General features: G+C 39.8%; 2 protein-coding genes across 4 annotated transcripts; both read right to left on the reverse strand.

Annotated features, from left to right (window-relative positions):
• Positions 1–419: 419 nt before the first annotated feature.
• Positions 420–13309, reverse strand: il12rb2 (interleukin 12 receptor, beta 2a). Its single transcript, XM_082522988.1, has 16 exons — positions 13100–13309; positions 12664–12855; positions 11623–11883; positions 10993–11116; positions 10701–10891; positions 10048–10190; positions 9561–9702; positions 7766–7830; positions 6936–7134; positions 5348–5530; positions 5124–5222; positions 4876–5022; positions 3958–4089; positions 2972–3068; positions 2803–2890; positions 420–2716 (listed from the first exon to the last, which is right to left on the reverse strand). Exons 2-16 carry the CDS (start codon positions 12722–12724, stop codon positions 2276–2278), a joined length of 2373 nt encoding a protein of 790 aa, XP_082379114.1. The 5' UTR covers positions 12725–12855; positions 13100–13309; the 3' UTR covers positions 420–2275.
• Positions 13310–15436: 2127 nt separating this feature from the next.
• Positions 15437–27070, reverse strand: il23r (interleukin 23 receptor). Of its 3 annotated transcripts, XM_082522987.1 has the most exons (19): positions 26711–27070; positions 26152–26584; positions 25930–26031; positions 25691–25792; positions 25160–25286; positions 24817–24983; positions 24127–24250; positions 23880–24046; positions 23342–23478; positions 23037–23238; positions 22842–22924; positions 21959–22157; positions 21669–21872; positions 21277–21375; positions 20967–21122; positions 18302–18442; positions 18076–18163; positions 17536–17626; positions 15437–16579 (listed from the first exon to the last, which is right to left on the reverse strand). In XM_082522987.1, the coding sequence occupies exons 4-19, from the start codon at positions 25749–25751 to the stop codon at positions 15929–15931; spliced, it is 2697 nt and encodes an 898-aa protein (XP_082379113.1). In that variant the 5' UTR covers positions 25752–25792; positions 25930–26031; positions 26152–26584; positions 26711–27070; the 3' UTR covers positions 15437–15928. The 3 variants fall into 3 exon arrangements, with proteins under 3 accessions (XP_082379113.1, XP_082379112.1, XP_082379111.1); XM_082522986.1 differs by having other exon boundaries at positions 25930–26584; positions 26754–27070; XM_082522985.1 differs by having other exon boundaries at positions 25930–26584.

A 27070-nucleotide genomic window follows, 5' to 3' on the forward strand; every position in this document is an offset into this window, starting at 1 on the left:
GGTAAAGATAGTAAAATACACCATTTCTGTATGTAATGCTTCAAGGTCCTAGATCAACGTTTAGGGTCACATGAATTAGGAAAAAGCTTTTAGTTTCCAGGAATATACTAAATTAGTCTTTATTTGAATTCTTTGAAACATTTTTTTCAATCTAACATTGTATGACTTCCTAATGACATAAAAAGATTAATATACTAAACTAGATTTTGATATTAACAATGCTGACGTCAGCACAAATGATGAGAGAACAGATGATGTCATCATACTGTGATAAATATATGATTAAACATCAGAGAAGTGCTCTCTGGGTGTTCTTGTTACTAAACTAGGTTTGCTTTGTACGACTCTGGCACCACAATTATAATCTTTGGAGTCAGTGGACCATATGACATCCAGGAAAAAAAACCCCATACAAAGTCTGAATGATGAACTCATTTATTGGTATTGACATCGAAGTAAATTAAGTATATATTTATGAGCTACGCTGATTCCCATATAAAGACAGTCATAGTCAAAGGGTGCAAAATCATCAAAGAGGTCACTCAAAACACAAGATTGTTTTGAAAAACATAAAAGAATAGCACTGTACATTCATCAAATTTTACTCTTTTTTTTTTTCTTTGCTATGCCAGCCCTGGAACAACAGAAAATATAAATGAATATATGAAATATATCCACATCCAAATATATTCGTTTTGATTTTCTTTCACCCTCTCATGAAGTTCATGTTTGCGGCTTTAAAGACTTTATTTCTGATGGCATCTGTCACTTTTACATCTTTGCAAAATGTATCTGATTCAGCTTTACTTTGTGTTCAGTGGTAATTGTCATTTAAATTAAGATAGAACTGATAAATGTGGATGTTACAAGTATCCCTTTTTTGTTTCTGCCATGTTTGATAGAAATGCATCACATAATTTTTATATTAATCAGATACATATTCTTGCTATTACTTGCCTTTTCTTAATGAGCTAGTAGTGTTCTACTGGATGTTGATCTGGGGACTGGGGAGGCCACTAAATTTATCACGTTAATTAAACAATTAAAGGTAACTTCTGCTTTGTGACATGCTGAATTTAGCATTAAAAGTAGAAAATTGTGACCAGAAAGAGATGCACACCATAAAGTCCTGAGATGATTGCAGGGTCCAAAGTCACTGCGCAACTGTTGTCAGGTGTTTGACTCAAAGCAAGCTGGGAACATGAATCCTACAACTGTTGCCTCAGCAGATGTGAATAATCGTCAGGGCACACGGTGTTTACCAGTGTTGGTGAGCCTGTGCTGGCTGCAGTTTCAGATTTCTGTTTTCAGCTAACAGAATTGATTCCTGATGCAGAAATCCGACATGTCTAAGATGGTTTTCTGCTCAGTGCAGAGATAAGATAAAGCTTTTCCCACGATTTTTTGGTATTAGAGTAAACTGAAAACCTGAAACAGAGAATCGTGTTTGGTCTCAAAGATCATACTTTCCCTCATTCTGAAACTCCTGAATGTTTATCTGCAGGAGTGTATGCTGTACCAAGTTGACTGGCTGTTTCCATAACTGCACAAACAAGTAGATATACAGATATTCTAATGAAGTGTTTGTTGAGTGTAGTAATCATATTCTATAAACATCAGCATGTTTTTACTGGCTTTGTGTTGTCAGGCTAATATTAGCTATTGTCTCTCAACACTGCTGGGCTGTTGAATTTGTCTCAAGTTAAAAAGTTGCAGTTAGTTCCAAATGGTCCAGTTTAACCTCCTCCTTTTGTAGATGAGCTAAGACTGAGGTAGGATAAATGCATATGCATGGGATAGTCAAGGCTATAACAGAGTATGCATTTGGGATGATCTTTTACAAAGGAGAGGACATGTCTACATGTCATAGCAGGAAAAGCACAAACAGAAAAGCAGATTATGTCTGAAATCTATTTTTGCATCAGGAACCAAGTTATCTCTCTGCTTCTCCTTCTATGAAACGTCTGATTGGGCCTTTGGAAATTTCTTCAGCCAGATCAGAAATGACAACATCTCTTGCAAGCCTGTCCTGTTAATTGTAGTCAAGCGATTAGTGTGCCCATTGCCGTTTTGAAGAGAAAACAATTGTAATGCATGACATGAAAAGAATACCCTTTAGGTTTAAAATTGTTACTGCATAACTGAAGCTCAGACTTAAGCAAAAGTTCTCTGATTTCAGTGAGCATGGAGGTAGTTCATGCAGTTCTTTGTTTCTGGGCTGTTGGCTTATCAGCATTCGTCCTCTAAAAGCAGGTTTCATTTGCTTTCAGTTTTACTAAGCGTTTTGAAAGAAGTCACTGCAGTCAATTTTCACTGCATCCAGAGTCAGCTTCCCTCCAAACACCAGCGGCTCTATGAAGATGTTGTGATTGGAGATGAAAGGCATGTCCAGAAACTCTCCACATTTCTCCTCATCATCTTCCTCGTCCAAATTTCCAGGCTCGTGTGATGAAATATAATCAACAGTTGTGTCCAGAGACGTGTGCGTGTGATCGGAGCTGTCTGAGTCGTGGGACAAACTCTTAATGTACGTGGTTGGAATGACCGACTCCGGCTCAGTCTCAGAGCTCAGCCTGGTTGAAGGAGACATACGCAAGATTGGTTTTCTAGATTCACTGTTCTGCTTGGGTAGCTCCTCCACATTCACCAGGATGAGCTTTTCTTCCTCCCTGGGTTCACTGGAGCTGCATGGTGGGAGCGGCAGGTTCATGTTGCCCTGTTTGGAACAGAGACACGAGCTCAAATGACGAACAATAAGAGATGCAGTCCAACCTGAATTCTTCTTAACTTTTATACGTTTACCTTGTCTTGGGTATACTCTTTGGCCCACTTGCTGTTTGCAGGATCTGGCACAACATCTAGCATGAAACACTGAAAAAGCTCCCAAGACCTGAGGGAGAAGGAGAAAACTTTTTATAGCAACAAAATAATAAGGTGTAACTGCGTTATAGAGTTTATGTTGCACATGTACCTTTGCTTTACGGTTGAGTTCTGGTACAAACACACAAGAATCACCACAGCCACGGAGCTGATAATACACACCGGTAGGAGGAACGCTTGGGTGTCATCTGCAACAGTGGCAACAAAATAAAAAGATGTAAGATCACGGAATACACCTTTATTTCCTCTGTTACAGCGCGTCTAGGACGCTTAACTCTTTGCAGGTTCTTGCAACAGGACAGCAAATCTACAACAGAATGGCTGAAAAGTAAAAGCATTAGGTATTTCAAAGGCCCACAGTCCAGTTCTCCACCCAACTGATGCGGTGGAAGTACTTCAAGAAAGCTAAGTATAAATAAATGCCAAGTTTCAATGAACTGAAGCAACTTTAAAAAGAAGAGTCATACAGAAAATAGGTTTACTGCTGCTTATAATAGTTATGAGACACTAAGTCATTGTTTGGACTTATTTTCTCACAGGACTGCATAGAAGGCTGTGACTAATTTATTTTCCTCATTACTGTATATGTACATTTAAAAAAAAATTATACATCAGTATCAGGGACTATTTTAACGAAGATCACTTGGATTGAAAACCAAAAAGCAAACAGTCTGAGTATAGTATAGTATAGTATAGTATATACTAGTATAATAGTGTGTTTTTAAACAGTTTCACTTAAAACAAAGCTTTAATGTGAAACTTTACAATTACTTGTATATAATAAATTTAGTGATAATAAGTTATTTAATATTTTATTTTTTATTTATTTAATATTAACACAGTACTACAGATGTGATAATTGACATGAACTTCTTACAGACCTGTTAAATTCAAGGCAACACTCAACAACCAGGTAGCTTAGCTTAGCAAAATGATTGCATTGGAAATAGCTTGCATGGCATGCAGACCTCCTATTTTACCGTGTCACTAGTGCAGTTTCAGATTTACTCTACAAACCCAAGAGTGGGATTGAACTCCTCCCTGAAAGAAACTAAGTGTAAAAAAGAGGCTGCTTACGTGCAATGAAGAACTTGATCTTTTGACCTGCAGGACCATCTCCTGCAGCTGTTGAAGCACGCATCCACAGTCTGTACTCTGCTGGAGGCAGGTCTTTAATTATATACGTCCTCTCTGATGCTGGCGTAGAGTCTGAAAATGTATAAACACATACAGCAGAGGCAGAACATTTTGTCAGTGTGCATAGTTTCTGTTAAATATGTTTCAGTCACTGACTGTATATAGAAGAGCTCGGTCATTTGAGAGGGACTCAGCATAAAGTTGCTTTTCCTCCACACTGAAACGATCCAGCTGGGGTGGTTTGGAAGTCTGGCTAAGGTGCCTCACAGGTGTGAGGTTTTGGGGCTTCCCAGCTTGTAGGAGGCCCTGATGTAGACCCAGGAGAGATTATATATTTTAGTTGGCTTGAGAACAGCTTGGCATCCCTCTTCAGAAGAGCTGGAGGAGGCGGCCGGGGTGAGGTTGGTCTGGTTGTCTATGCTTACACTGACCCGTTTAAGTAGCACAAACTGGGTAAATGTTACACTTTAAGGTGTGGCTGTCTTGTGATTCACAAGTCACAACTCTATAGATGCACATGCAATCTGTGGTTTCTTTGTGAGGCCCACCCTTCACTCATTGTGTCCGGTTTCCAAATGGCATGCTGGCAACAGAAGAAATGCTGAACTTCACAAACTAATGGCTGATGAATCCTCTGTATGATCTGTATGCTTTTTTAATCATCTGTTCTCTTATGTTTCATTTGGTTACATCGCTTCACAAGAAAAATGCTTTAATGCCTGGAACCATATTGAAATAACAAGCTTTTGAATAAAATATTAATGTGGTCCCTTCGATTTAGCATTCTCATTTTCTTCACCTTGGCCTTTTCTGAAAATGTCAGTAAAATAAAACAACTGCAGTTTAACTCTTCCTTACAGATTTTAGTGTTCCCCATGGTCTCCAAATAGATAGTATACTTGGTAATGCAACCCCTGCGCTGACTCCTGTCAAGCTCACTCCAGGTAATGTTCACGTTGTTTCTTCCCTCAACCTTCTCTTGGACACGTGGGGCGGCTTCTGGAGCTGCAAACCACAAGCACAACCCAAAACACTGCTTAATATGATGACCATTAACAAAATATTTAATATTTAATAAGGAATATTGACTGTTTTGTATGTCTTACCTGACTCCAAAGTGGCAACACCTTTAAATTTCCAACTAATGGAACTCTCATTATAGAGCACATACACCGCTCCGTCATAGCACTCATATGGCTGGACATCTGCAGAAAGGAGGACAGAAGCACTTTAAGAGAAAAAAGAAATGTGCAAAATGTGTGTTTTTAAAAAGTGACAGATCACTCATTAGAGGCTTTGCTTTTCTCCTGCTTCATTTTTCACTTCCTACCTGAAATGACAGCGTGGTTTTTGTTCTCGCCCAGCCTGACCCATCTGAGCTCCTCCAACTTGTTGCCATCTGGGTACCACTCCACTACATATGTGGTCGGTGGTGGTGCAGTTTCAGGTTTTGTCCAGGAGATGGTGATATTGGAGTTGTTGGCTGTTACTTGTAAGTTGTTAGGGGATTTGGCTGAAGCGAAAACAAGGCAATCATGTAGTCACGTAATTCACAAATGTAGAGACCAGTGTTACTAATACATTTGTAACATTTTAATGAGAAGACTTAAAATTTAAAAAAAGGGAACCAGACTGTGGATTTTTGTAATTCTCCTGACAAAGAAACAAGGCAGAATTACCATCTGGGAAAAGTTTTTCACGAGGCCCGGGGTGGGCAATCTCAGTCCGGTGTCCCTGCAGGTTTTAGATGTGTCCTCGAACCAACACAGCTGATTTAAATGGCTAAATTAGCTCCTCAACATGTCCTGAAGTTCTCCAGAGGCCTGGTAATGAACTAATCATGTGATTCAGGTGTGTTGACCCAAGGTGAGATCTAAAACCTGCAGGGACACCGGCCCTCATGGACTGAGATTGCCCACCCCTGCACTAGGCAGTTAGGAATTGTTTTATTTTTTGCAACAAATAGACGTGTAAGGTAAACTGCAACCTGAATTATTACGTAAATAACTGCCCCTGTTTTGTGGAGGGCCTCAACATGTTTGTGTACGCTGATAATGCACAACATTAAAACCACCTGGCCTGATACGAGCAGATCGAGCATGCCATCAACACAGATCTGACCCAGAAAACATGCATGCAGGAACACTAAAATTGTCATATATCTAATCTATAGGGTGACATTAACATACACTGTGTCATATCTTCCCTATGCGAAACTGAAAATTAATTCCTGGGAAAAAGGAACTAATGGAGTGAGAGTCACCTTCTACGCCCTTCCCCCAAGTCACAAGTTGTCTTTGGTGTAGCTGGATTTAATTTCCTTGTGGTCCCACCCACCAAATCACACCTTTTCTTTACTATCTTAAAGAGCCGCTAAGTTAAAGCCAGACTTTAGAGAAGTCTCTGTGTCCATGCTGAGTTTTGAAAACTAAAGGCAATGAAAATTTGGGACTTTGTTTTATTGTGTGAGACAAGGGATGAGGAATAAAAATGCTTTACAGCCACAGGCACCTGGACACTCTAGGGTTACTGCTTGGGCTGGACTTGTTGCATGGGTGCTCAGTAAGATTGGGATCTGGAGAGTTTGAATGCTAGGTCAACATGACAGACTCTTTATTGCATTCCTCCAGCTGTTCGTGAGCAGCTTTTTCAGTGGCGAGGTGAGGACACTGTGGCCTGAATGCACTGTAACGAGACCATCAGTGCCATTCACTCAAACTGCAGGGGGGATTTTGCTGTAGTCGAATTTGGTCTAATTTTAGACCAGTCCTTGAAGAGCATATTCCAAATATGTTTTTGGTGAACCAGATAACTACAAACAAAGACATATCAGTGTTTCAGCACAGAAGCTCTGGTTGCAGAACAGACGATGGAAAAAGAGATACTGAATCATATGTCAAATGTCTTTGTTTTTTTACCTTCAGTACGACGGGTTGTTACTCTGGCAGGAGGGGACAGCCCTTTGGAGTTGCGAGCCCTCACTGTCACATCACAGCTGGCACAAAGTTCAACTAGACAACTCCTTTCATTGGCACTGACGTTGGTGATGACACTAAAGCTAGAAATGCTGAGTTCATATCCTAGGATCTTCCCTCTAGAGACGGAAACGTTCATCTCCTGAAATCAAAGAAATAAAAAAGCATCACATCAGTTTTTTTGATGACTGGAGGATGCAGACCAGACAAAGGAAATGATTACACAAGCCTGGGATTTAGATGCCGCTCAAAATCAACATCACAGCAAGATGAGTATGTAAGACACATCATTTCTGTTCAGCTCCTCTCTTTCTTGTAAACTGAAACTGTGGTATCTGCTGACAGGTTTCACTTGTCTCTCAGTGTCTTTATGTGACATTGAAAGTTTCGAGGTGTGTGTGTGTGTGTGTGTGTGTGTGTGTGTGTGTGTGTGTGTGTGTGTGTGTATGGTCCAGAGTGGTGATTGTGTGAGTGTGAATGTCACACCTCAGAGGTGGTCAGTTGTTGACATTTAGTCTGCAGAATAAAGTAGTAGTAGTAAAGCACAAAGATCAGAAAGTGTTACTATGGTTACAATGTCACATGCCCACACAGACACACAGAACGGGGAGAGGGGAATACATGTAGACCTCAAACCCTCAGACTCAAGCACACACAGCAGCGCTATGTGCTATGTGTCAAGTGCAGTGCAATTTCATGTAATTCAGCTCTGCAGCAAACATGTTAAGGATAATAAACAGTGAAAACTGTATAAGTTTTCTAATAAGACTTACCTTCCAGTAAACTTTCATGTGTTTAAAATCAGATGCAAGCCACACATCCAGCTCTTTGGCAGGGGCTAAAAAAAACAAAACAAACTGCAGTAAGTCACCAGGACATATTAACTCAATTCATGCAAGAGAAGCTAGTGAACTGGGTGGGTTTTCATTTCAGTAAATGAGCGCATCTGCATCAACGGTGTGATGGTTCCTTATCAGTGATGAAATGCTTTGAAATATTTTAAAAAGTGACAGACATCCATTGTGCAGCTCTGTTAAACTTTCCATCTTAACTCTGACAGTAATGAGTAGCAATTCCAAGAAACCCCGTGTTATTTGAATCAAAGTCCTTATCTAATTAAAAAAAGAAAATAATGCACAAACAGTGTGGTTAAAAGGTCTGTTGGTGCAAACTGTGGTTATTCATTATTAAAATTAATTCTATGAGGCTTTATTCACAAACTCTGTGATGCTTTTGGAAAGTTCTGTCTAAACCAAACTTGCTAAAGTCTTACACAGGGGAGGGTGGTTTCCTCTACAGTAACTCTGGCAGCAGTGTGTGACCGTACATGAGATGTTGTAACCCAGTGAGGAAGAAAAGGTCACTTCACCCTGTCATTTGTGTACAAATGTAGGAAGATGTGGTAAAATAAATGTAAATGAGGTTAGAGGGAGTGCTTTGTACATTGCCTCCTAGAAGACGCATGTATGCTAGCGTCAACCCTATTCCAAAGTGCACTGCCAGTTATTACTTTCTTTCACTTCCAGTAATTTCTCAAAAGAAGGAAAATTTAAGTATTAATGAGAACACACAGCAGTCACATGGTCACAATGGTTCCCTGTTGATGAGTTCAAGTGCTGTTGTAAAATGAGATTTCAGGGTTGGCCGCTTGCAACTTTTTAAATGCCAGTTTCAGTTGTTTCTATTCAGAGTGTTTATATTTTCAAATACAGATACCAACCACAAAAAAGGATATCACAGCACTGCCTAGTGCAAAAATGAAAACACCTATGAAATGATCCACTTTCACAAGAAAAGGCAACATATTGGGTCATGTTTCTCTCTAAGCTGATTTTCATTGTGCCTTTGATGTCATGATAATAATCATCTGTGGTCATTTAATGTGTGGAGTCAAAATAGCCTTCTTCAGAGGTCCAGAGAGCACGTTGCTGTCCAGAAAAATGAGGAAGAAAGACAAACTGCAATTAATGTGTTTGATCCACACACGCTCGAAGAAGGCGCGCAAGACACTCTTCACAAACGTTGCTTCACCTTTCTGTCAAACTGACGTTCATGGAAAATGATGATCTGTCACTGCTGTACATTCATTGTTTTACATATATGTACAGAGGCATGCATATCTTCACACCATCAGTATTAAAAAATGCAGCGATACTTCCCATAAAGCATCATGGTCTTCTTCACAGCCTCACCTTTCTTCCCTGTGCCTCACTATTGAACTTGTTTATAATTACACTCAATAAATATTTCCTGAAGATATTTATTAAATTAGCAATTTAAGAAAACATGCATACATCGTATTGGAAGTAGCTGCTTTTGTTCTCAGCACAGTAAGACCCATTTCAGTGGCTCAGCCAGTGGTGAGCAGATAAGTGCCTCAGAAACCGAGAGGAAGCACAATTGTATTATCTGATGGTCTGCACAGATAAAGCGCCACAGATATACTGTATCTGTACCTTATTATCCGTCTCTAGACAGAATGTGTAGTGTCAGGAAGTGCTTCATAATACGCAAAGGCAGACCTTAAAACAGCCTTCCGGAGCTGCAGGTTAACACATGAGTACTTACATTCCTCTTGAGTCCATGCGTAAATGTTTGTGCTCCACTCACTCCACAGGCCGGTGCTGAATTTAGATCTGGCTCTGAAATGGTACAACCTGTAGGGCTCCAGAGAAGAGATGGACCAGTGGGAGGAATTCATCTGCACAACCTGTAAGTTAATAATAAATACATATTTTTCAGTTATATAACCTCAGATTGCCATATAGATACGAGTTTTGCATGTGGAAGTGATCCGCGAATCAACCCATTGTAAGAACACCTGAGAGAAGATAAAAGGACAAATTCCAGCTTGTTTTTACGACTTGAGCATCATTGTCAATTCACTTATACTCATATCAGTCCTGCTACTCATATATGCCTCTCGATCTGAATCAGTAACAGACCTATTTGGTCTAACTGTATATCTTCAAAGGTTCATGTGATATCTCTGACTTCTACTTTTCTCACTGAAAGTCCCTAAATTCTCAAACTCTGAAGAGTTAAAATGTCTTACTGAGTCCTGATAAGTTGTCCATGTCTGCTTTTCTGCCCTGTACTGGATCTCCAAGTGCTGAGTCCTCACAGGCTGCTCCACTTTCATGATGCACTTCCGGGAGTAGCACTCTGGCTTGCCCAGAACGGGAGTCGACGGCATCACTGTTCGGATCAACGCAAAGTGGTCACATAAATGACAAAAACAAACATTTTGTACAGCACTAAAACAAAACAGGTTCCTAATATTTGCCATATATGTATTGTCTTGATGCATGCTCCATCCAGCGTGTAAGGAAATCCATCTGGATGTTGCGTTTTCAGTGGGAAAGGTGTTTCATCCCTCATCCGTTGAATGAGTGACGAAACGTTTCCCGAGCTAAAAACGTAACATCGGTGTGAGCAGAATCATCTTTCTGGGATTCCTCTGGATTATTATTGGCAGGATTTGGAAAAGAGCATGGGTGATCATCAGTAACCATAAACTTCAAGATTGAAGTCTAGAACAGTTTCCACTGCAGAGTTGGCGTGAAATTCTACCCACAGCATCATTACGTTGTCATACCCTTCAGTCAACCTGAAAATCTTTTCTTGCTTTTTTTTCTTTTTTTTTCCCACAAGTTTCATCTCTGGAGTCATTGGTCTCCAGTTGATGGTAACTTATATGAGTCTTACCAATTTTACTGAGTGTGTAGTTAATGATGGACGAGTTTGCAGAACCCAGTGGGTTTTCAGTTTGAACCCACACTGAGATGAGCTCGACTGATCTGGAGACAGTGAAATTCACCGACAGCAACTCGGTTCCCTTATCAGAGACTTTGTATGACGTTGATCCATCCGAGTGACTTCCAGAGACCCCCTTCACCCTGAAAGTTTCAGTTGACAGAAAAAACTGTTATCGATGTGTTTTGAAGGCAAAACTGACAAGCAGAATATTTGTTTTTATAGCAGTATGGTGGTGACTCACCAAAGCGCTGAACTGTTTCGAAGATTAGTGTCCCGTCCTCTGTTCCAAATGCAGACCACAACTCCACTTTCATTCTTTACGATTTTGTAGATGCATGAAATGTTTTTAGGGTGATCTGGTAGGTCTGGAGATCAAAGAAGACAGAGAAAATACTCAACTGAGTACTGAGCGGAGAGCTAAAGCATAAACAATACTAAAAGTAGTAATTTGTCTTTTTATGTCAAGCTGCATGTGTCAGAAACAGCAACAACAACCAAAAATAGTTTATTTTCACACTTGAGTTAGCAAATCCTATATAGACTAAATAAGAAACTTATCATAGCTAACTTTGACACTTAGCTGTGCTCACTCCTTAACATGCAACCAGAGTGTACATTATGTAAAGACAAAAAAGCAGAACCAAATGACCCTTTGACAGCTTTTGTAACTTAGAAGTGCTAAACATACCCTAAAATAAAAAGTTCTCAAGCTGAAAGACAAGTCCTGCCCTGCAGAGCATCGCTCAGGACTTTTCAGTCTATTCAACATCAATCTGTTGGCTTTTTCTAATTAGAAATAGAGAGCCTAAAATCCATGAACCTGGGCTAAAAGTCTCAGTAGAGGGGACTTTCATGCTCACTGAATACTCACATCCAGCTGAGATGTCAAGTCCACAGGGGTCCAGATCTTTACGGTTCTCACAGTGACAGCTGTATGTTCTGTTCTCTGTTATGTTCACCACCTTAAAATGTATGGTTGTAGAATTCAGTGCTTTGTGTTTCTGCTTTGTGGGACCTTGGCCACTGTACATGGAACCCGTACACATCAGGTTAAAGATGCAGAACACCTCAAAACTGGAGCCTAGCTGCACTACAGAGTCAGTACTCGACCTGATGACGCAGGATTTGTCACCTAAAACAGAAAGAACAGCTTACAGACTGTAATAACATGATCATATATATATGTATATATATATATATATATATATATATATATATATATATATATATATATATATATATATATATATATATATATACATATATATATATATATATATATATATACATATATATATATATATATATACATATACACATATATATATATATATATATATATATATATATATATATATATATATATATACATATATGTGTGTGTGTGTGTGTGTGTGTGTGTGTGTGTGTGTGTGAAAAAAGTTATATCCCAGATGGCAGATACATTTGGGGTTAATCAGGGCTATGCCTGACACTTGGCTCATGTAAGATGAGCCAGTCTGAGTCAATGTCTTTAGTCAAGGCCAAATTTGGCTCATAGGAACCTGCAGAAACAGCCAAACATTAACTGCTAATCTGGATTATGTGAAAATCTGATTTAACTATAATTTCAAATGTCAATCTTCACATTTGCACACAAAAACACTGTCCACACGTTCTTCTTCTAGGCATATTCTTCGGGATATCAGTTATCACATTAGTTATCATATATAAACTATCACATAACCACAAGGTTCACAAACGACGGACAATGGGAAAGATTCTAGATCACTACCTTTAAGACTTCTTTAAAAAACACACCAAACAAACCCACTGATCGTGTTGCTGATATCGAACTTTTATCACCAACATATATAAAGAGAAAATAAGAGATATGTTAGAAAACTGAATCCACACATTTATCTAAGCTTACCAATGCAAAGCTGCACGGCCAGCACGGCAACGGCGACGAAGACCGACCGTAACTGCAACATTGTTGCCACGAGTCATCAGCAACTTTACAGCAGCCTAAGTGTCTCTTCCATTGCCACGGGAGCTGCTTCGCCTTAAAAAGGAGAAGTAAAAAAAAAAATGCCTGCGATCTCTTATGCTTTCGATGCAGCGACTGTAGAGGTGGGAGGAATCAAAATAACATTATTGATTAGAAATGTTCACTTCATACAGCCAATAAGGTCGTAACTTATAAAATGTATACATTGTGAGGCATGTACCAGTGTCAGTGTAATCACACGCATGGTTCAAGTGCAGCAGAGGACAGTATATAGTCAACAGTAGTTTAAAAACAGGAGAAACGATCCTGAAAGTCACCCAAATATCACATCTCAACATCAAATTTAACTTTTAGTTACCGTCTAAGCTGTTCGTAGCTCTAGCCGTCTTCGTATCGGATCCTAAACATCTTCATTTAGAGAGAGAGCGCGTCCACACTGCGGTGGTAACGTGAGAGCGGAGACTCCGTGTTGGCTGGCTGCCGCCCCTGATGTGAGGTAACTAACTCCTGAAACTGGTCTACCTTTACTTTAGAAATTATCACTGAAGCCAGATAACCACAGAGGCTTCTGTGCGCACCCAGGCTGCACATCAGCACTGCCTACTTGTCTGTTTTACTAATACGTGCATCCAAGATTTAGCGAATCATTCAATCACGATTTTTATTTTATTGCAGTTATTACCAAAAGTACTAACTGTAAAGTAAAAAATATATATATAAATGATTTGGGTGGGGCATTTTGTGGTGTTTAGCATATTCAGACGGACAAACAACACGTGACAATGATTGCATAAATGATCAGCAAAACTTTATTGTGCGATAAAAGGTGCAAATATTGATTAGTATCTTATGGGGGGCGTCTCTTCGAGCTGCTGTTTAGATGATGCTTGGGAACCTCCTGAAAAGAAGGACCTGCAAAAGCACAACAAGCTCTCAGAACGAGTTACATTATCAGATTTTCCATGCAGCCCAAAGTCTTTCAGTCCCTCTGTTACATCTCCATGTGGTGCAATGGGGGACTTTCCAATGTGGCATCGCATTCTTCGGAAATACAACACAAGACTCAAGATGAATGGATATGCCTGTAGTGGTTAAATTAGCAAGAATAACGAGATATCTCAAACCCGGAGACTTCCTAAAATGTAGTATGTCAGTAAAGGAGAGACTGTCGTGAAATGTTGATTTTCTTTTAAGGAAGTGAGCCGGCTCTCAGGAAGTGATAAAAATGGTATTGAACTGCAGGTGGTGCATGTATGAGTAGAAATGAAGGTTCACAAAACCCGACAGTGAGCCACCGACTGCAGAGGGAAAGCCCCAGAAGGCTTTAGCCTGGGTGTGTTTTGGAATAATTTCACACTCATTGCTTTTCTACTCACCAAGTGTGGTGCCAGCACTTAGAAACATGCAGGGGTCGCGCCCTAATGTGTGAGTTTGACCTGATGCAAGCATTTGGATTTTTCTGGATAAAGGCACTATCAAAGTTGATAACATTACTTTGTTTTTTGCTTGATTAATTGGATGTGGTTTCATCTTTAGCTTATTAGCAAGCACAGTTTGGTTTCCAGGCTCTTTTTTTGTGATTGTCACATACTGTTGATAGTGGATGACCATGTAATTAATCAGGTCAATGTATGAGCCTATGAGCAAGAAATTACTAAAAGCTTGCTCATAGGAAGTGTTTTTCTTCCTCTTGACTCTTTGTGATGCAATAGAGAACTGATATTGCGAATGAATCTTATTCCTTCACTCTGCATACTTTAAATGCGCATCTCTCATTCTTCCTTGCAGCCACCTTTGTGCAACCCACCTTCTTCCCAATACCGCCTCTCATCACTCGAGCCTCCATCTTCATCTCCACCACCATTGTCTAGACTCCTGGGTTGTCCTACCCGAATCCCTATCACGGCTGGGATTCTTTCCTGCTGTGATGGACTGTCGAGTCTAACTGCTAAATACCTCAAACTGAATTCTGTACATCAATAAATCATGAGGTTAATATAACTACAGGCACTGTTAGCTAAAAGATCAGGCGACAGACTGCAGTACGCTAAGCTTCACGTATGCTTTTGAGACACTAGTCTCTCAGTCTAGTCTAAAATCTGGACCCAGATTACAGTTTCTTTGGGTATTCTTTAACAAGCTTAATAATAAAAACAAGCTACGCTAGCATCTCTGTGACACTTTACTTACAGTGTTTTGAATGCTAATGCTAAATTCTAATGTCAGCCTGCAAATCCTCCACCATCTCCACCTCATAGATGTTATGGCAGGCACAAGAACATGAAATTCATGATGCTTATCGGAGGATCAACAAAATATTACAGTTCAATCCAGAGAAACCATGAATGTCTCTATAGTGACAGATCTTCCAGTGAGTGGATGAGTTTTTAACTCATTCTTTAAGTAAGTGGGAAACATCTTGTCTACACCTTCAATCTGTTTTACCAAAGTTGACAACAATCTACCAGATAAATGTAAAGATTAAAAGAGATGACAACATCACTAAAAGATGGATGGTGGAAACAGAGGAGATGCTATTTTTTTGTTACCTGGTTTAATTCTCTTGGAAACATAAATCATTTTCTTAACAAATTAGATAGATGTGAATCACTAAATACTAAAAATATTTTTCTATGATGCTATTTACAAGCACAGCGGTACAGTGGCTAGCACCATTGTTTAAATAGCAAGAAGAGTTTAGTTTCAAATCCAGGCTGGGGCCTTTCTGAATGTGCGTTTTCTCTCCAGGTACTCTGGCTTCCTTTCACAGTAGTGATTTTAAATCGACTCCTGGGCTAACACGTCTCCATGCAACAGACCGATGATCCCATGAGTCCAAATTGCATGGAAGAAAGTTGTTTATGTATGAGTGTGCTCCACTGTTAGCATTTTTGGAGGGGTAGTGTTATATCTATTCATATATTCAGGAGACGTTTTGGCCTCATGTGGTCATAACCATTCTGCCATCAGGTCACTCTGATGTTTGACATTCAGCAAACTTGATAAAGTTTTTTTTTGCTTTAAATTTATTTCATGAATTTGTTTTTGACAACAATTTCAGGCAGATTTTCATTCTGATCGCACAAAGTTACTGAAATCATCATTTCAAGCGATAAGGTGGTTTGATAATGCTTTCTTTGTAGTGCAGGTTTATCTTTTTTTCTTTGTGTTGTCCCCATCGTCCATGCTACAGTTGATCACTGCTGACGGCAGCAATCTGAGGGAAGTAACCGCCAAACAGTATTATCTCACCAGTACATTGAGACAAGCTGGGGTCTGCTGTGTCAGGAGTCATAATCTCATCCTGTGGCAAGTCCAGAGATGGAGAGTCTGTTTCTACTTCATCCACAGTCCCTCTATGTTGTTGTAAGAACTGAAAGCCTCTAGATATTGTGCTTGGTTCAGGAGGTTTAGGCCTCAGACGATCATTCAAAAAGCCGTGAGTACGTTCCCGAGATGAATAAGAGGAATTCACATCCACACTCAACAACAAGCCACTCAGTAATCCTTCAAACACACTTGAACAACTGCCGTCCTCCCCATTTAATGGAGCGTCCATCTGCTTCTCCTCCACTTCATTCACCTCCTCTTCTTCTGAAGTCATCATGCCAATCTGGGGTTTGTAGCAAACATGCTCGAGCCTTCTGTCAACAAGCATTTTCTCAGTATCTGACATCAGGAAAGGTGTTTTCACTGTGAGTGGTCCTGATCCAATCTGGGACTCTTCAACATGGATGTTGGGGTAGATTTCATCCCTCTCCTCCTGGGAGATGACAGTGATGGGGGACAGTGGAGGGTCATTGTGGGTGCACGAGAATAATGGTTCGACTCCATCGTGCTGTGGACCACAAAACAAACAAATCAAATCCATACTTAGATCTAGAGAGATAAATACAATGCAATTGTTTCAGAGTTATGTGTGTCATCAAGACAAAGTATCTAAATCTCTCAGAACGAAAGCAGGAAGTAGCATTGACTTCCTACGATAGTTCAGGCTAGCAATTTCTAGAAACTAATAGTAGGCTATTTTTAGTGTAGCTCAAAACTGGCAAATTGATTTCTTTGTTTTGCTGGCACTGGTGGAGTTGTTTCATTTGCTAGTTGTTTCTCTTTTGGTCATTATGCTGACAGTAAGATGTAGTCTCCTTGGCTGAAAAATGAAGCCAATACGTGCCAAGGGTCAACAACTGCAGTTCCTGGACTTGGGAGCATCCGCTAAGGCTGGCATCAGAAGTGAGTTAACACTATTAGACTCCAGTGCTACGTTACTTGGGACTAGGAATGGGAACAATGAAAAATGTGGAGATTCTAATTCCATTATCGATATCAGTTATCGATTTGATCACTTGTTGATTCTCATTGGCTCCACAAATGCTAACAGCCTATCAAATGCATTCATGCAAATTGACTGCACACTGTGTGAAATGTTTGTGTGTGTGGGAGGCATTTCCCCTTTTTGTTGTGATCAGTGTTGGGATGGTTGCCTACTATAGTCCAACACACTATTATAAATCCCTATCCTAATGAAGATATGAACTTTCTATGATCTTTCTCTTAGCATTTAGCTAAGCCAAAAGCACAAAGCAGAGACAAAAAACGGCACAAAGAGACTAAAGTGATCGCCACAGTAATTCTACTTTGGAAATGTTATATTTTAAAGCGTATCACGATGCTTTAAAATGCAGAGTTCACAAACCAAAATGTCATGTTATAGTAGCTATATTCATCTTTTATGTACAGTGTATGGCTGATGAGCATGAATGTCATCTCAGTGGACATGCTTGCTTTGTTTACCTCCAATAGTCTGATGGCATTACTGTGTCCAGGTTTTGGCAAGTTTTCAACTAGCCAGGCAGGTCCCCAGGATATACATTTCTGTTTGATCCTAAGACAGAAAACAGTTAGATTTTCAGTTTTTGATTAAAACGCTACAACAAAACCTCCTTATTGTGCCTCTGAGGTACTAGACAAAATAACTGATGCATGTGTGTATTACTACAGCTGTCTACTACTGCAAATCAAAATCAGTCTCTCCGCAGGTAAAACCACCAGATTGGGAAAGAGTGCTTTGACCACATTTAGTAGGCTACACGTGTTGGTTTAAGTTTCTCTTCGTGTTAAATCTGTGGCTTCTTGTTCATCTGTTCATGTTGCGGTGTGGCATTTTAATAAAGCCGACCACAATGGCATCCATCGCTGTTACTAGTAAAACAAAACTTAAGGTCCTGATGTGGTATCCTTAGAAATACTTTGGCTGTTAGGTTTTGTTTTGTGTCTGTCGGACAACAGTTGTTTCGAGCTTAATTGTTCATTTCGAGCATAAATGATTAATACCTTTCCCTCACGCATCTCCAGCACATCAGGTTGGCTATGATCGCAATGAAGATAGCAACGATGAAAACACACACAACCACCAGGCCAACTACAGGAGACAAGAAAAGAAAGACAACACTTATGAGTTATGAAAATAATATTATTTTGATGTTAGTTGTCCTCAAAATACAAAAGGAGAGTTAAAAGCTTAAATATGTTTTAGTATTTGTGGCAATAGAATATTGACCTGGAGGAGCTGCAGGCTGAGAGTAGATCCGGCGCCCTCGCGGTCCTTCTCCTGCTGAGTTGGATGCAGTCATTTGCAGAACCACATTTCCTTCAGGACAGTTCAACCACTCCTGCCTTGGACCAGGTGCAGACACAGTCTCTGTGTAGAGAAGCAAATGAGAGATATTTCTTTTTTTAAGCAAGCACAATATTTTTAAGGTAGCCTTAAGAAGAAGACCGGCATAATGCTGCTATTTGAACATCAACATGTCTTCTTTTGCATGAGATGGACGATCCCTCTGTTTCTTCACTACTTCCCTGGCCTCATCCTCTTGTAAAGATAACATATCAGTTGGGGGTTTTAGTCAGCGTCCTCCAGCCTACTGTCAACAAGCATGATCATAGGATGTGTGGCCTATGTGCTGCTTGAAACCTGCTTGGCTCTGCTGAACTACTGAGGTTAAAAATGGTTCTGATGCACCAACGCTTTCTGGGAAGTGGGTGTCTGTGGATTGCTGACTGTACACTTGTAACAATGGATACTGGTGAAAATAATTTCCTGGTTTTTGGGAAAAAATACACTTCTTATGAGTAAACGTTTATTTTCAGGTTCAATTACTGATGGGGAATTTGCCACCCTAGTACTTTCAGTTCTGTTGAAACACCAGTTTTGATTAGTGGTCTAGCCAGACCTTGTGTATTACACTGATGACGTCCCCATAAGTGTTGATTGCACATAAAAATAAATAGCAATAACTACATCATTTGTCCATAGTTGACTGGTAGGCCTGTGGCTAGCTTAATTTGCCCAGCTTGAGCTTTTGTTTTAGTTTTTTTACAAACAACAACACTATCAGTCATGATTTGGCCATCCAATAACCCCAACCTTAATGTTACTGAAGCAGTGCGGGATCATCTTGATAGAGAGCGGAACAAAAGGCAGAAAACACTCAAAGAAGAGCTTTGAATGCCCTTCAAAACGCTTCGAGAACTGCACCTGAAAACTACTTGCCATAAAGCTCTCTAACAGAGTTCAGGCTGTGCTGAAGAATAAAGAATTAATAAGCCACAGCACCCATTTCTCATTTTTCCATGAAAAATAGAGAGAAATGAGGGTTGGCTCAAGACTTTTGCACATTATTGCAAAACAGAAAATGAAGGAAAAACAAGATAAATCTGTAACAAAGAGACTCTTTCACTTGTCAAGGACTTCATTGGCCAAACGTCAGTCTGATCCTTTTTCCTCTGTTAAAGCCACAATCCCATCAAACTTTTTCTAACCAGTATTTTTCCACTCATGTATTGGTGTGTTTGTGCAGATCATTTGCAGTTAAACGTTTCTACCAAACAGAGATAGTGAACATTGAGTCAGATCATGACTGTCTCTGAGTGCAAAGATCTCACCAGTTTCCACATGACTTTCTCTTGTAAGCTGCAACTTTCAGTGCAGTGTAAGAGGATTAACTGCCAATAAAAGATTTTAGCATGATCTGGCTGCAGGTTATATTTTGGCACAGTATATGAGTAATGGAGCAAAATGGCATAAGACAAAAGTAGATCACTGAAGTAATTATCTGAAATACCTCAAAGAACACTGATAGTTAGTATCTGCACGTAGCACATTTGAGAGAGCAGAATGTGCGCTCTCAGGTGCTTTAAAGCTGACATTCCAAAAATAGTGCACAAAGCAGGCTGGTTTGTAACTGTGTTTACGGATGCATTTGTGCACATAGCCACATGGCTTCCTGTTTGTGGTCAAAGCCAGTTCTAGAAAACTCTGAAGACTCTGTGAAAATGACGACAAACAACTGTTTTTTCTTAGGTGAGATCTCGGCATACACAATCAATCACCAAGGTGATCTAAGATAGATACAAAATGCGTAGGACTTCAGAGAAAACTACCAAAAAGGTCTCTTGTCATGTTAGACAGTGATGCTGTCCCCTCCTTTTAGCTTTTTTTGAAAAAGTATTTTTAACATAATAGCTACATAATCCACATGCAGCAGTTTAACATTTCAAATTCATGACATTACTGGAAGCGAGAGGTGAAAAACCCTGCTGATGCACTGCATCTTTGTGGGAGGGGAGTATCGATGGAATCCTGGTTGCACACTTTCCATTTTGTAACACAAGTCTTCTGCTCAGACACAATTTGTGCTTACATAAATTTACTATTGCATACATAAATTTCCCACATGTGTGCGCCCACAGGAGGACTTTGTCTGACCTAGGTGGAATACAGACACAAAACGTATGCCTACATGTGCCCCATAAAAGGCAGGGCTCGTGATGTAGAAGAACAGGAAACACAGCGCAAAGTTGTGGTTCCTCTAAACCTTCAGTGCAAATCAACATGTGTTTATACTGATCTGAAAAAGCAGCTGAAAAACATGTGTTAAAAAAAAAAAAGTTAGACTTTTTCTTTAAAGCAACAGCCTGCTCATATAACTAAACCTTTTCTGTCACACCAAAGCATGCCAGGTACTTATTTTGGACCCGCCTTAAAAGGATAAATAAGGTGACCCGATAATGTTTATAGACAACCTACCAATTTTCACTTACCGCTACAATAAATGTCTGTTTCGGTTTCTCAATTTATCAGTTAATATGATGTTTTTTCGTCGAACAGCTGATTGTGAAAAAATGCCCATCCCATCAATTGGCATATACAGTTTGATACTCACTATTTAATTCTTTGTCTTTGGATTCCGGTGTTTTGCAATAGATGTTGTACTTTGTGATGAAACCCCTCTGCTGGTATACGGGCAGCTCCTCCCACTGGATCTGGATGCGTCGGGCCTCGTGGGCCAGCACAGAGAGGTTTGGACCAGAAAGTGGCTCTGAAACACACAGTGATGCAAAGACTATGTGTTGGGTACGGTAAGTGTTTCCTGAAGCCCAGGTATAGAGTCACAAAATCTAGCACATGCTTAAAAAAATCTTCAAAAATGTAGAAATAAACTTCTCTTTAAAAAGAATCTGAAGAAGTGTTACTCTGTTCTTTGGAGTAGAGCAGTATGGATGATGGAGCACTGACACCTCTGGTGGTCACAGCATACAGAGAGATGTTATACCTCACACCTGGAGCCAAACCTGAAGCAAAGCCAGAAAAAAAACTACATTATATTAAAATATATTATTTATTTTGCAAATATGAAGATTAGTTCACAATTACAGAGCTAAGGTATATAAAGACCATATCTGCATTCTGTGCTTGTGCTGGTGTAATACAACAAATGGCCACAAGAGGCCACTGTTTTCTCTCATTTAAAGCCCTGGTGTCTTTATATCATTTCATAAATTTAAATTTGCATTTATGTGATGCAATATTTTTGCTGTTCGTATGTGGACAGCCAGATTCCCTAGTGGCTCAGTGGTGAGTCTACCTGTGATTGATGTGCTGTTTAGATCTTTGGCCAACTTTTGCCACCACAGCCCTTCTCCAGATACAATTGTCCTTTCTATCACGTAATACCGCAGTTCTTCCTCCTGTGTCGATGGGTAGTTTCCTGTTGTCCACGACCAGGAAACAAACACAGCACTGCCATCAGCAGCAGGGCTAAATTTGATCAGAAGAGATCCAGGGACACCTGAACAGTGAAGACATTTAGTTTTCATTTTCTCCATAACTTAACCGTACTTTTGTTTTAATCTTCTGTGTGCAGTATTGCTATACCTGATTGTCTGAGAATTACATCAGCTGGTGGCGACTTTCCATATGTGGTGACCGCACTGATGCTCAGGCTGCTAACCTCTGCTGGTAGCTGAACTGAACACTGGATGCACTCGGCAGCACAGGTTTTAAGCTTCTGACCATTATCCAGAAAGATGTCATACTCAATCACCTTGCCACTGAAATCCTCTCGTGGTAGAGGCTGGGAAAGAAATCCAGTCATCACTTAATATTTACATTTGTCATTTGCAGATTAAGTTCTTTAGGGTTGCGTGTTATGTAAAATAATTTAGCTGGTGTCTGTAAAACCTCTGATCAGAGGATGGCATTTCCTGTTTGCAACTGTCCCTTGTTTAGCGTTAGCCAAGAGGCTGTTATATTTCTTTGCACTTTGCTGTGATGGATAAAAAATTAGAACTGAAATGAAATTGAAATTCTACCTGCACTCCTATATTACTCATTTTTAGTAATATAGTAATATAGTTTGCCAGTCTGAAATACAGTTACTTGCTTATTATCCAAAAGTTAGATTAGAGGTCTGACACCACTTTCATTTTACTGTATAAATTGAAATTACTGCTGCCAGAAGACAGGCTTTGTGTTAGATTATTCTGTGGTCAGGTATTGTGCAGGAAGTCGCTGTCAAGAGAAAGTTTTTTCTTTCATGTAAAATGCACAACAAAAAGGTCTCCGCAGCAAATCAAGTGGTTGCAATTTACAAAATGATAAATGATTCCTTTTAACCAATCAGCAGTGAAGGCTTTCTGTGTTATAACCAAACTGATGCATTATAAAAAACATTTCTTGTATTTGATGGATGTTTGGGATTCATAATTGTCAGCATAACAACAAAAGCCAGGGCTCATGAGTGGCCATAACTTATTACCTTCCACAAAACAGTCACGTTCCTCTGGCCGTCTGTCCCCTGCCTCTCCACCTTCCTCCAAACTTGCAACTGCTGGGATGGACCTGAGGGGAGGGTAGACAATAAGTTGTGGGCTATGAATTAGAAACAACAAATTCTTATATCATCACATTTACATTGCATCTGTCTTATGATAAGCAAGAACAGTGAGCTTGCCTTTTCCAGGGCTTTTCTTCCTCACAGACGGGCTCCATTTGCTGCAAAGCAATGCTTTTCTGGCGCTAATACTACTTGCGTTGGTATGTGTCGGCACAGGCGCTGTGTTGCATATTTTCATCTGGAACTCATACTCAGTCAGATGTGTTAGATTATCTACCCGTATCAGATGCTTACCGAGTTCCATGCCCGCTCTCATTTCCTAAAAACATTGAGAGATTAGATCAACTTCATGGTGCCAGATAAAGACTTTTGCTGTAAAAACCCCCCACAGTGTCGTTGGAGGAGTGTTAATAAAACTTTACCCAGGAAGTGTTGTTTGTGCGCAGCATGACATGAGGTCTGAGATAAACTGAGGATTCATTGCTTTTCCATTGCAATGTGGCTGCTACGGAATTGCTCGGAAACTGTATCTGCATAATAATAGGTGCATCGGGAATCACTGCAAGACAAAGGAAACCAAATATAGTGCTCACAAATGATAGAGACAGAAACAGCTACATATTCTGTAATGGCACAGAAATTCTGGGCAATTAAAGTTTACTGAAATAGTGACAGAGCTCATCCGAGGGCGTAGGTAAATTTCTCTTCAAATAAATATTACACAAACAGAAAAACAGTTTGCTGATAAGAAGGTCAAATTAGTCAAACTGTGACCATAAAAAAAAAAAACTTTCTAAAAATGATACATCAGGTGATGACACATTTCTCGAGAAACCATATGACTCTAATAAAAAAAAAAAAAGAAAGACTGAAATTAACAAGTGAAAAAAAAAAACATTCAATAGTATTCAAGTATTCAAATTCAAGATCTGTGTAAGTATTGCAGAAGCACAGGTTTACCTATGTCCTTCACACGTAGGACAACTGGATCGGATTGTGATGTTCCAAAGTGGTTGGAAGCAGTGATAATGATCAGGTATGTAGTGTTTTCATCAAACATGCTTCGTGGTATGGTGATTTTGTCAGCATCCTGGATTTGAAATAGACGTATCTGACTCCCATTTTCCCTAAAAATAAAACATTAAAAAAATCAAACCATGAGATTTGGATAAACAAGAAAATACAAAACAAAAACATAACACCATACCTGTTTACAGAAATGTTGTAGAGAGTAGGGAGGTACGTTTCCTGCCCCCTCGTCCACGAGCAGTTTATTAAGGATGAGCTCTTTGCTGTTTCACATGTTATAGTGTCAGGTTTATCTGGAGGCACTAAAAGCACATGATTGAAACAAAAAAAAAAAACAGACCTTAGTTTTTACATTTGCTGGAAAATGAAAACTAGTCATTTGCTTTCTGTGTCACTTCTATAAACAAATTTCAAAGTGTAAAATATTAGCAAATGCATATTTTCAATAATTTTATACTTTCTCCTAAAAATATATATTTTAGTAATTAAAGTTTGAGCACATCTGCTCCCATTACTACAAGGTACCCATGGGTTTACCTTTCACTTTGCTTTTTTTATTTTTTATTTTGTACTGTTTGGTTAGCTTCTACAAGAAAAATAAATAAATAAAAAAGAAACTATGTTCCAATAACCCAGCCTCCAAGTTCTGCTCAACATCAGCCGTAACAGACAGCAGTGAAAAACAAAAAAACAACAATTGTGATTTATTTAGCCTGCTGCAAACCAAGTTTACCTACAACCCCACTGCATTTTCTTACTATTATGCCACTTTTATAGGCAGTGTTGTAAATTTGTGTCTTACTCTCTCTTTCTATTTTTTGCACTTGCACACAAATTTTCTTTTGCAGCTGCTGTAAACTGTACATACGGCCAGCTCGTAGATCCACTCCATTCACAACGCTATGCATATAATTACTGCAGATCGCTGCAGACAGTGGGATCCATATGCTGGGCAGATAGAATTTCACTGTAGTGCAGTTGATTCTCTCCCATTTATCCACAGGCTTGTCATTTAGCACCATGTATATCTTGGCTCTGCATGTAAAAAAGAAAACTTTTAATTATCATTTCCTAACTGGTGGAGAGGGACAAGAAGTCTAAAAACAAATTTTCTGTTATCAAATATGAGCCAATAAAGCTGATAGCTACAAACACAGCAGGGAGATTTTCATGCATGGCAGAATACTGTGTAGCATTGTTCTGATTCCCACCTCCAATCACATTTATGGGTGTGGCAGTACACCGTCAGATTTGAGCCCATGAGAAAGAGTGGAGCTGGCTCTACAACCAGGTACCCAGTATACCGGGGTTGGCAGCCAACAGGCAGAAGAGGGAAGTCTGTCCGGAAAAGACAAATGCATGAAGTTTTCCCCACAGCATTAGTCGAGAAAGTGAATTTTAGACCATTCCAATAAATACCTTATGTATAGCAAAACCCATTTACTATAAAAACCAAGTGGATCATTACATTCATTGGCTGTAATGTGTGAGTGGGAGATCCCAAAAAATCCTCTTTGTGCAAGAAGGAATGCCAAGAACAGACAAAGTAAAAGTGTTTTCCATGACTATGTATCTGCTAATTTAATTACTGAAACACTTGGGTTGAAGTTGTGGTAAAAGCCGAAGCAAGGGTTACAATTCAAAACCACAAGAGCTACCAAAGTGTGATAAGGGATCTCAGTAAGCAGAAACAGAGTAATGGCGGTGTGTTTTTTTAAATAGCTGGAACCTGTAACACTCACAATTGATAGAAAAAGTAAGAAGTACAATAATACATCTCGAAATGACTGAGGAGACAGTCATCTCAGCTCATTTTTCTGAATCCCGAAGAACCCCTTCAGCAGCTGTAAGAACAAAGAAATGAGAAGAGAAGAAAAACAGGTTGTTTTTTTAGGAAACAAAATGAAAAATGACAAATTTCTTACTTCTTACGAATCACTTAAAAGAAATTTCCTTTCACAAAATTATCTTCAAAGCCTACCTCAGTCATCTGCGTGCGGGAGCACTGGAGTGAGCTGCCTAACATGAGGCGGAGGAAGAGCTTTTAACTGAATGTCTCATTCTTTCCAGTGCAAGCTTGAAGCTGATAACATTAACAAGTACAAGCGTCACAACACCGTGGCAGATAAGAGAAAACACGTTCCTGTCAATGTTCTATCCTGCTGACACAACTGAGATGAACTGAGATTAAGTATTTCCTCACGTCAAGCATGTTAACTTTCAATTCTTTCGCTGCCTGTTGGGACACGTTGGTTTTGGTCCGGTGGCTAACGAGCCTTACGGGCGATCGTGGCTCAAGAGTTAGGAGTTCGCCTTGTAATCGGAAGGTTGCCGGTTCGAGCCCCGGCTCGGACAGTCTCGGTCGTTGTGTCCTTGGGCAAGACACTTCACCCGTTGCCTACTGGTGGTGGTCAGAGGGCCCGGTGGCGCCAGTGTCCGGCAGCCTCGCCTCTGTCAGTGCGCCCCAGGGTGGCTGTGGCTACAATGTAGCTTGCCATCACCAGTGTGTGTGAATGGGTGGATGACTGGATATGTAAAGCGCTTTGGGGTCCTTAGGGACTAGTAAAAGCGCTATATAAATACAGGCCATTTACCATTTTTACCATTTATCGCTACTCACCTGCGGCACGCAGAACCTGAAAGACAGGACAGGAATAGGGAGAGAAAAAAAAACTGCATTATCCCACAAGGAGAGTCTCCTAGCGATCAACGACTGTAACGTGTTTCTCTGTATGTTTTTGTCTCTCAAAGACTGCACATACCATCACTTTCGACATATAGGCGAAAGATTGAGATAACGCTCACCAGAACTCCATCCTGTCTGGGTTTTCTTATCAAGATACCATCCAAAAAGGCTTTTGCTGTGAATCGATCGTCAGACGACTTGCTGTGTGAGGAGCACCTGACTAAAGTGATCTCTTTCATGGGAGTGAAATGTCTTAAAGAGGCCAGTGACCTAGTTTTGTGGTATTCTGGCAAATGCAGAAACTTTGATCATTTTTTTTGAGTAGTTTGTTGCCCTACTTCTGTTGCCTGTTTTTCATCACCACAACGATTCTGTTGACTTGAAACATCAGTGTTCTCAGCATCTGCTCTCATTAAACATGCTGCTGCTGGCACAT

Source organism: Aulonocara stuartgranti (genome assembly GCF_965226115.1).
Source record: "Aulonocara stuartgranti genome assembly, chromosome: 23".
Taxonomy (NCBI): domain Eukaryota; kingdom Metazoa; phylum Chordata; class Actinopteri; order Cichliformes; family Cichlidae; genus Aulonocara; species Aulonocara stuartgranti.

Coding starts and splice junctions, on each gene's coding strand:
- il23r (XM_082522986.1), bottom strand. CDS start 25,751: ATGACTGTCTCCTCAGTCATTTCGAGATGTATTATTGTACTTCTTACT. Junction 21,123..21,276: donor GCTCTACTCCAAAGAACAGA/GTAACACTTCTT, acceptor TGTGTGTTTCAG/AGCCACTTTCTGGTCCAAAC. Junction 18,164..18,301: donor TCAGCCTGCAGCTCCTCCAG/GTCAATATTCTA, acceptor TGTCTCCTGTAG/TTGGCCTGGTGGTTGTGTGT.
- il12rb2 (XM_082522988.1), bottom strand. CDS start 12,724: ATGTTGCAGTTACGGTCGGTCTTCGTCGCCGTTGCCGTGCTGGCCGTG. Junction 4,090..4,875: donor CATGGGGAACACTAAAATCT/GTAAGGAAGAGT, acceptor ATACATTTTCAG/ACTCTACGCCAGCATCAGAG. Junction 2,891..2,971: donor AACTCAACCGTAAAGCAAAG/GTACATGTGCAA, acceptor CTTCTCCCTCAG/GTCTTGGGAGCTTTTTCAGT.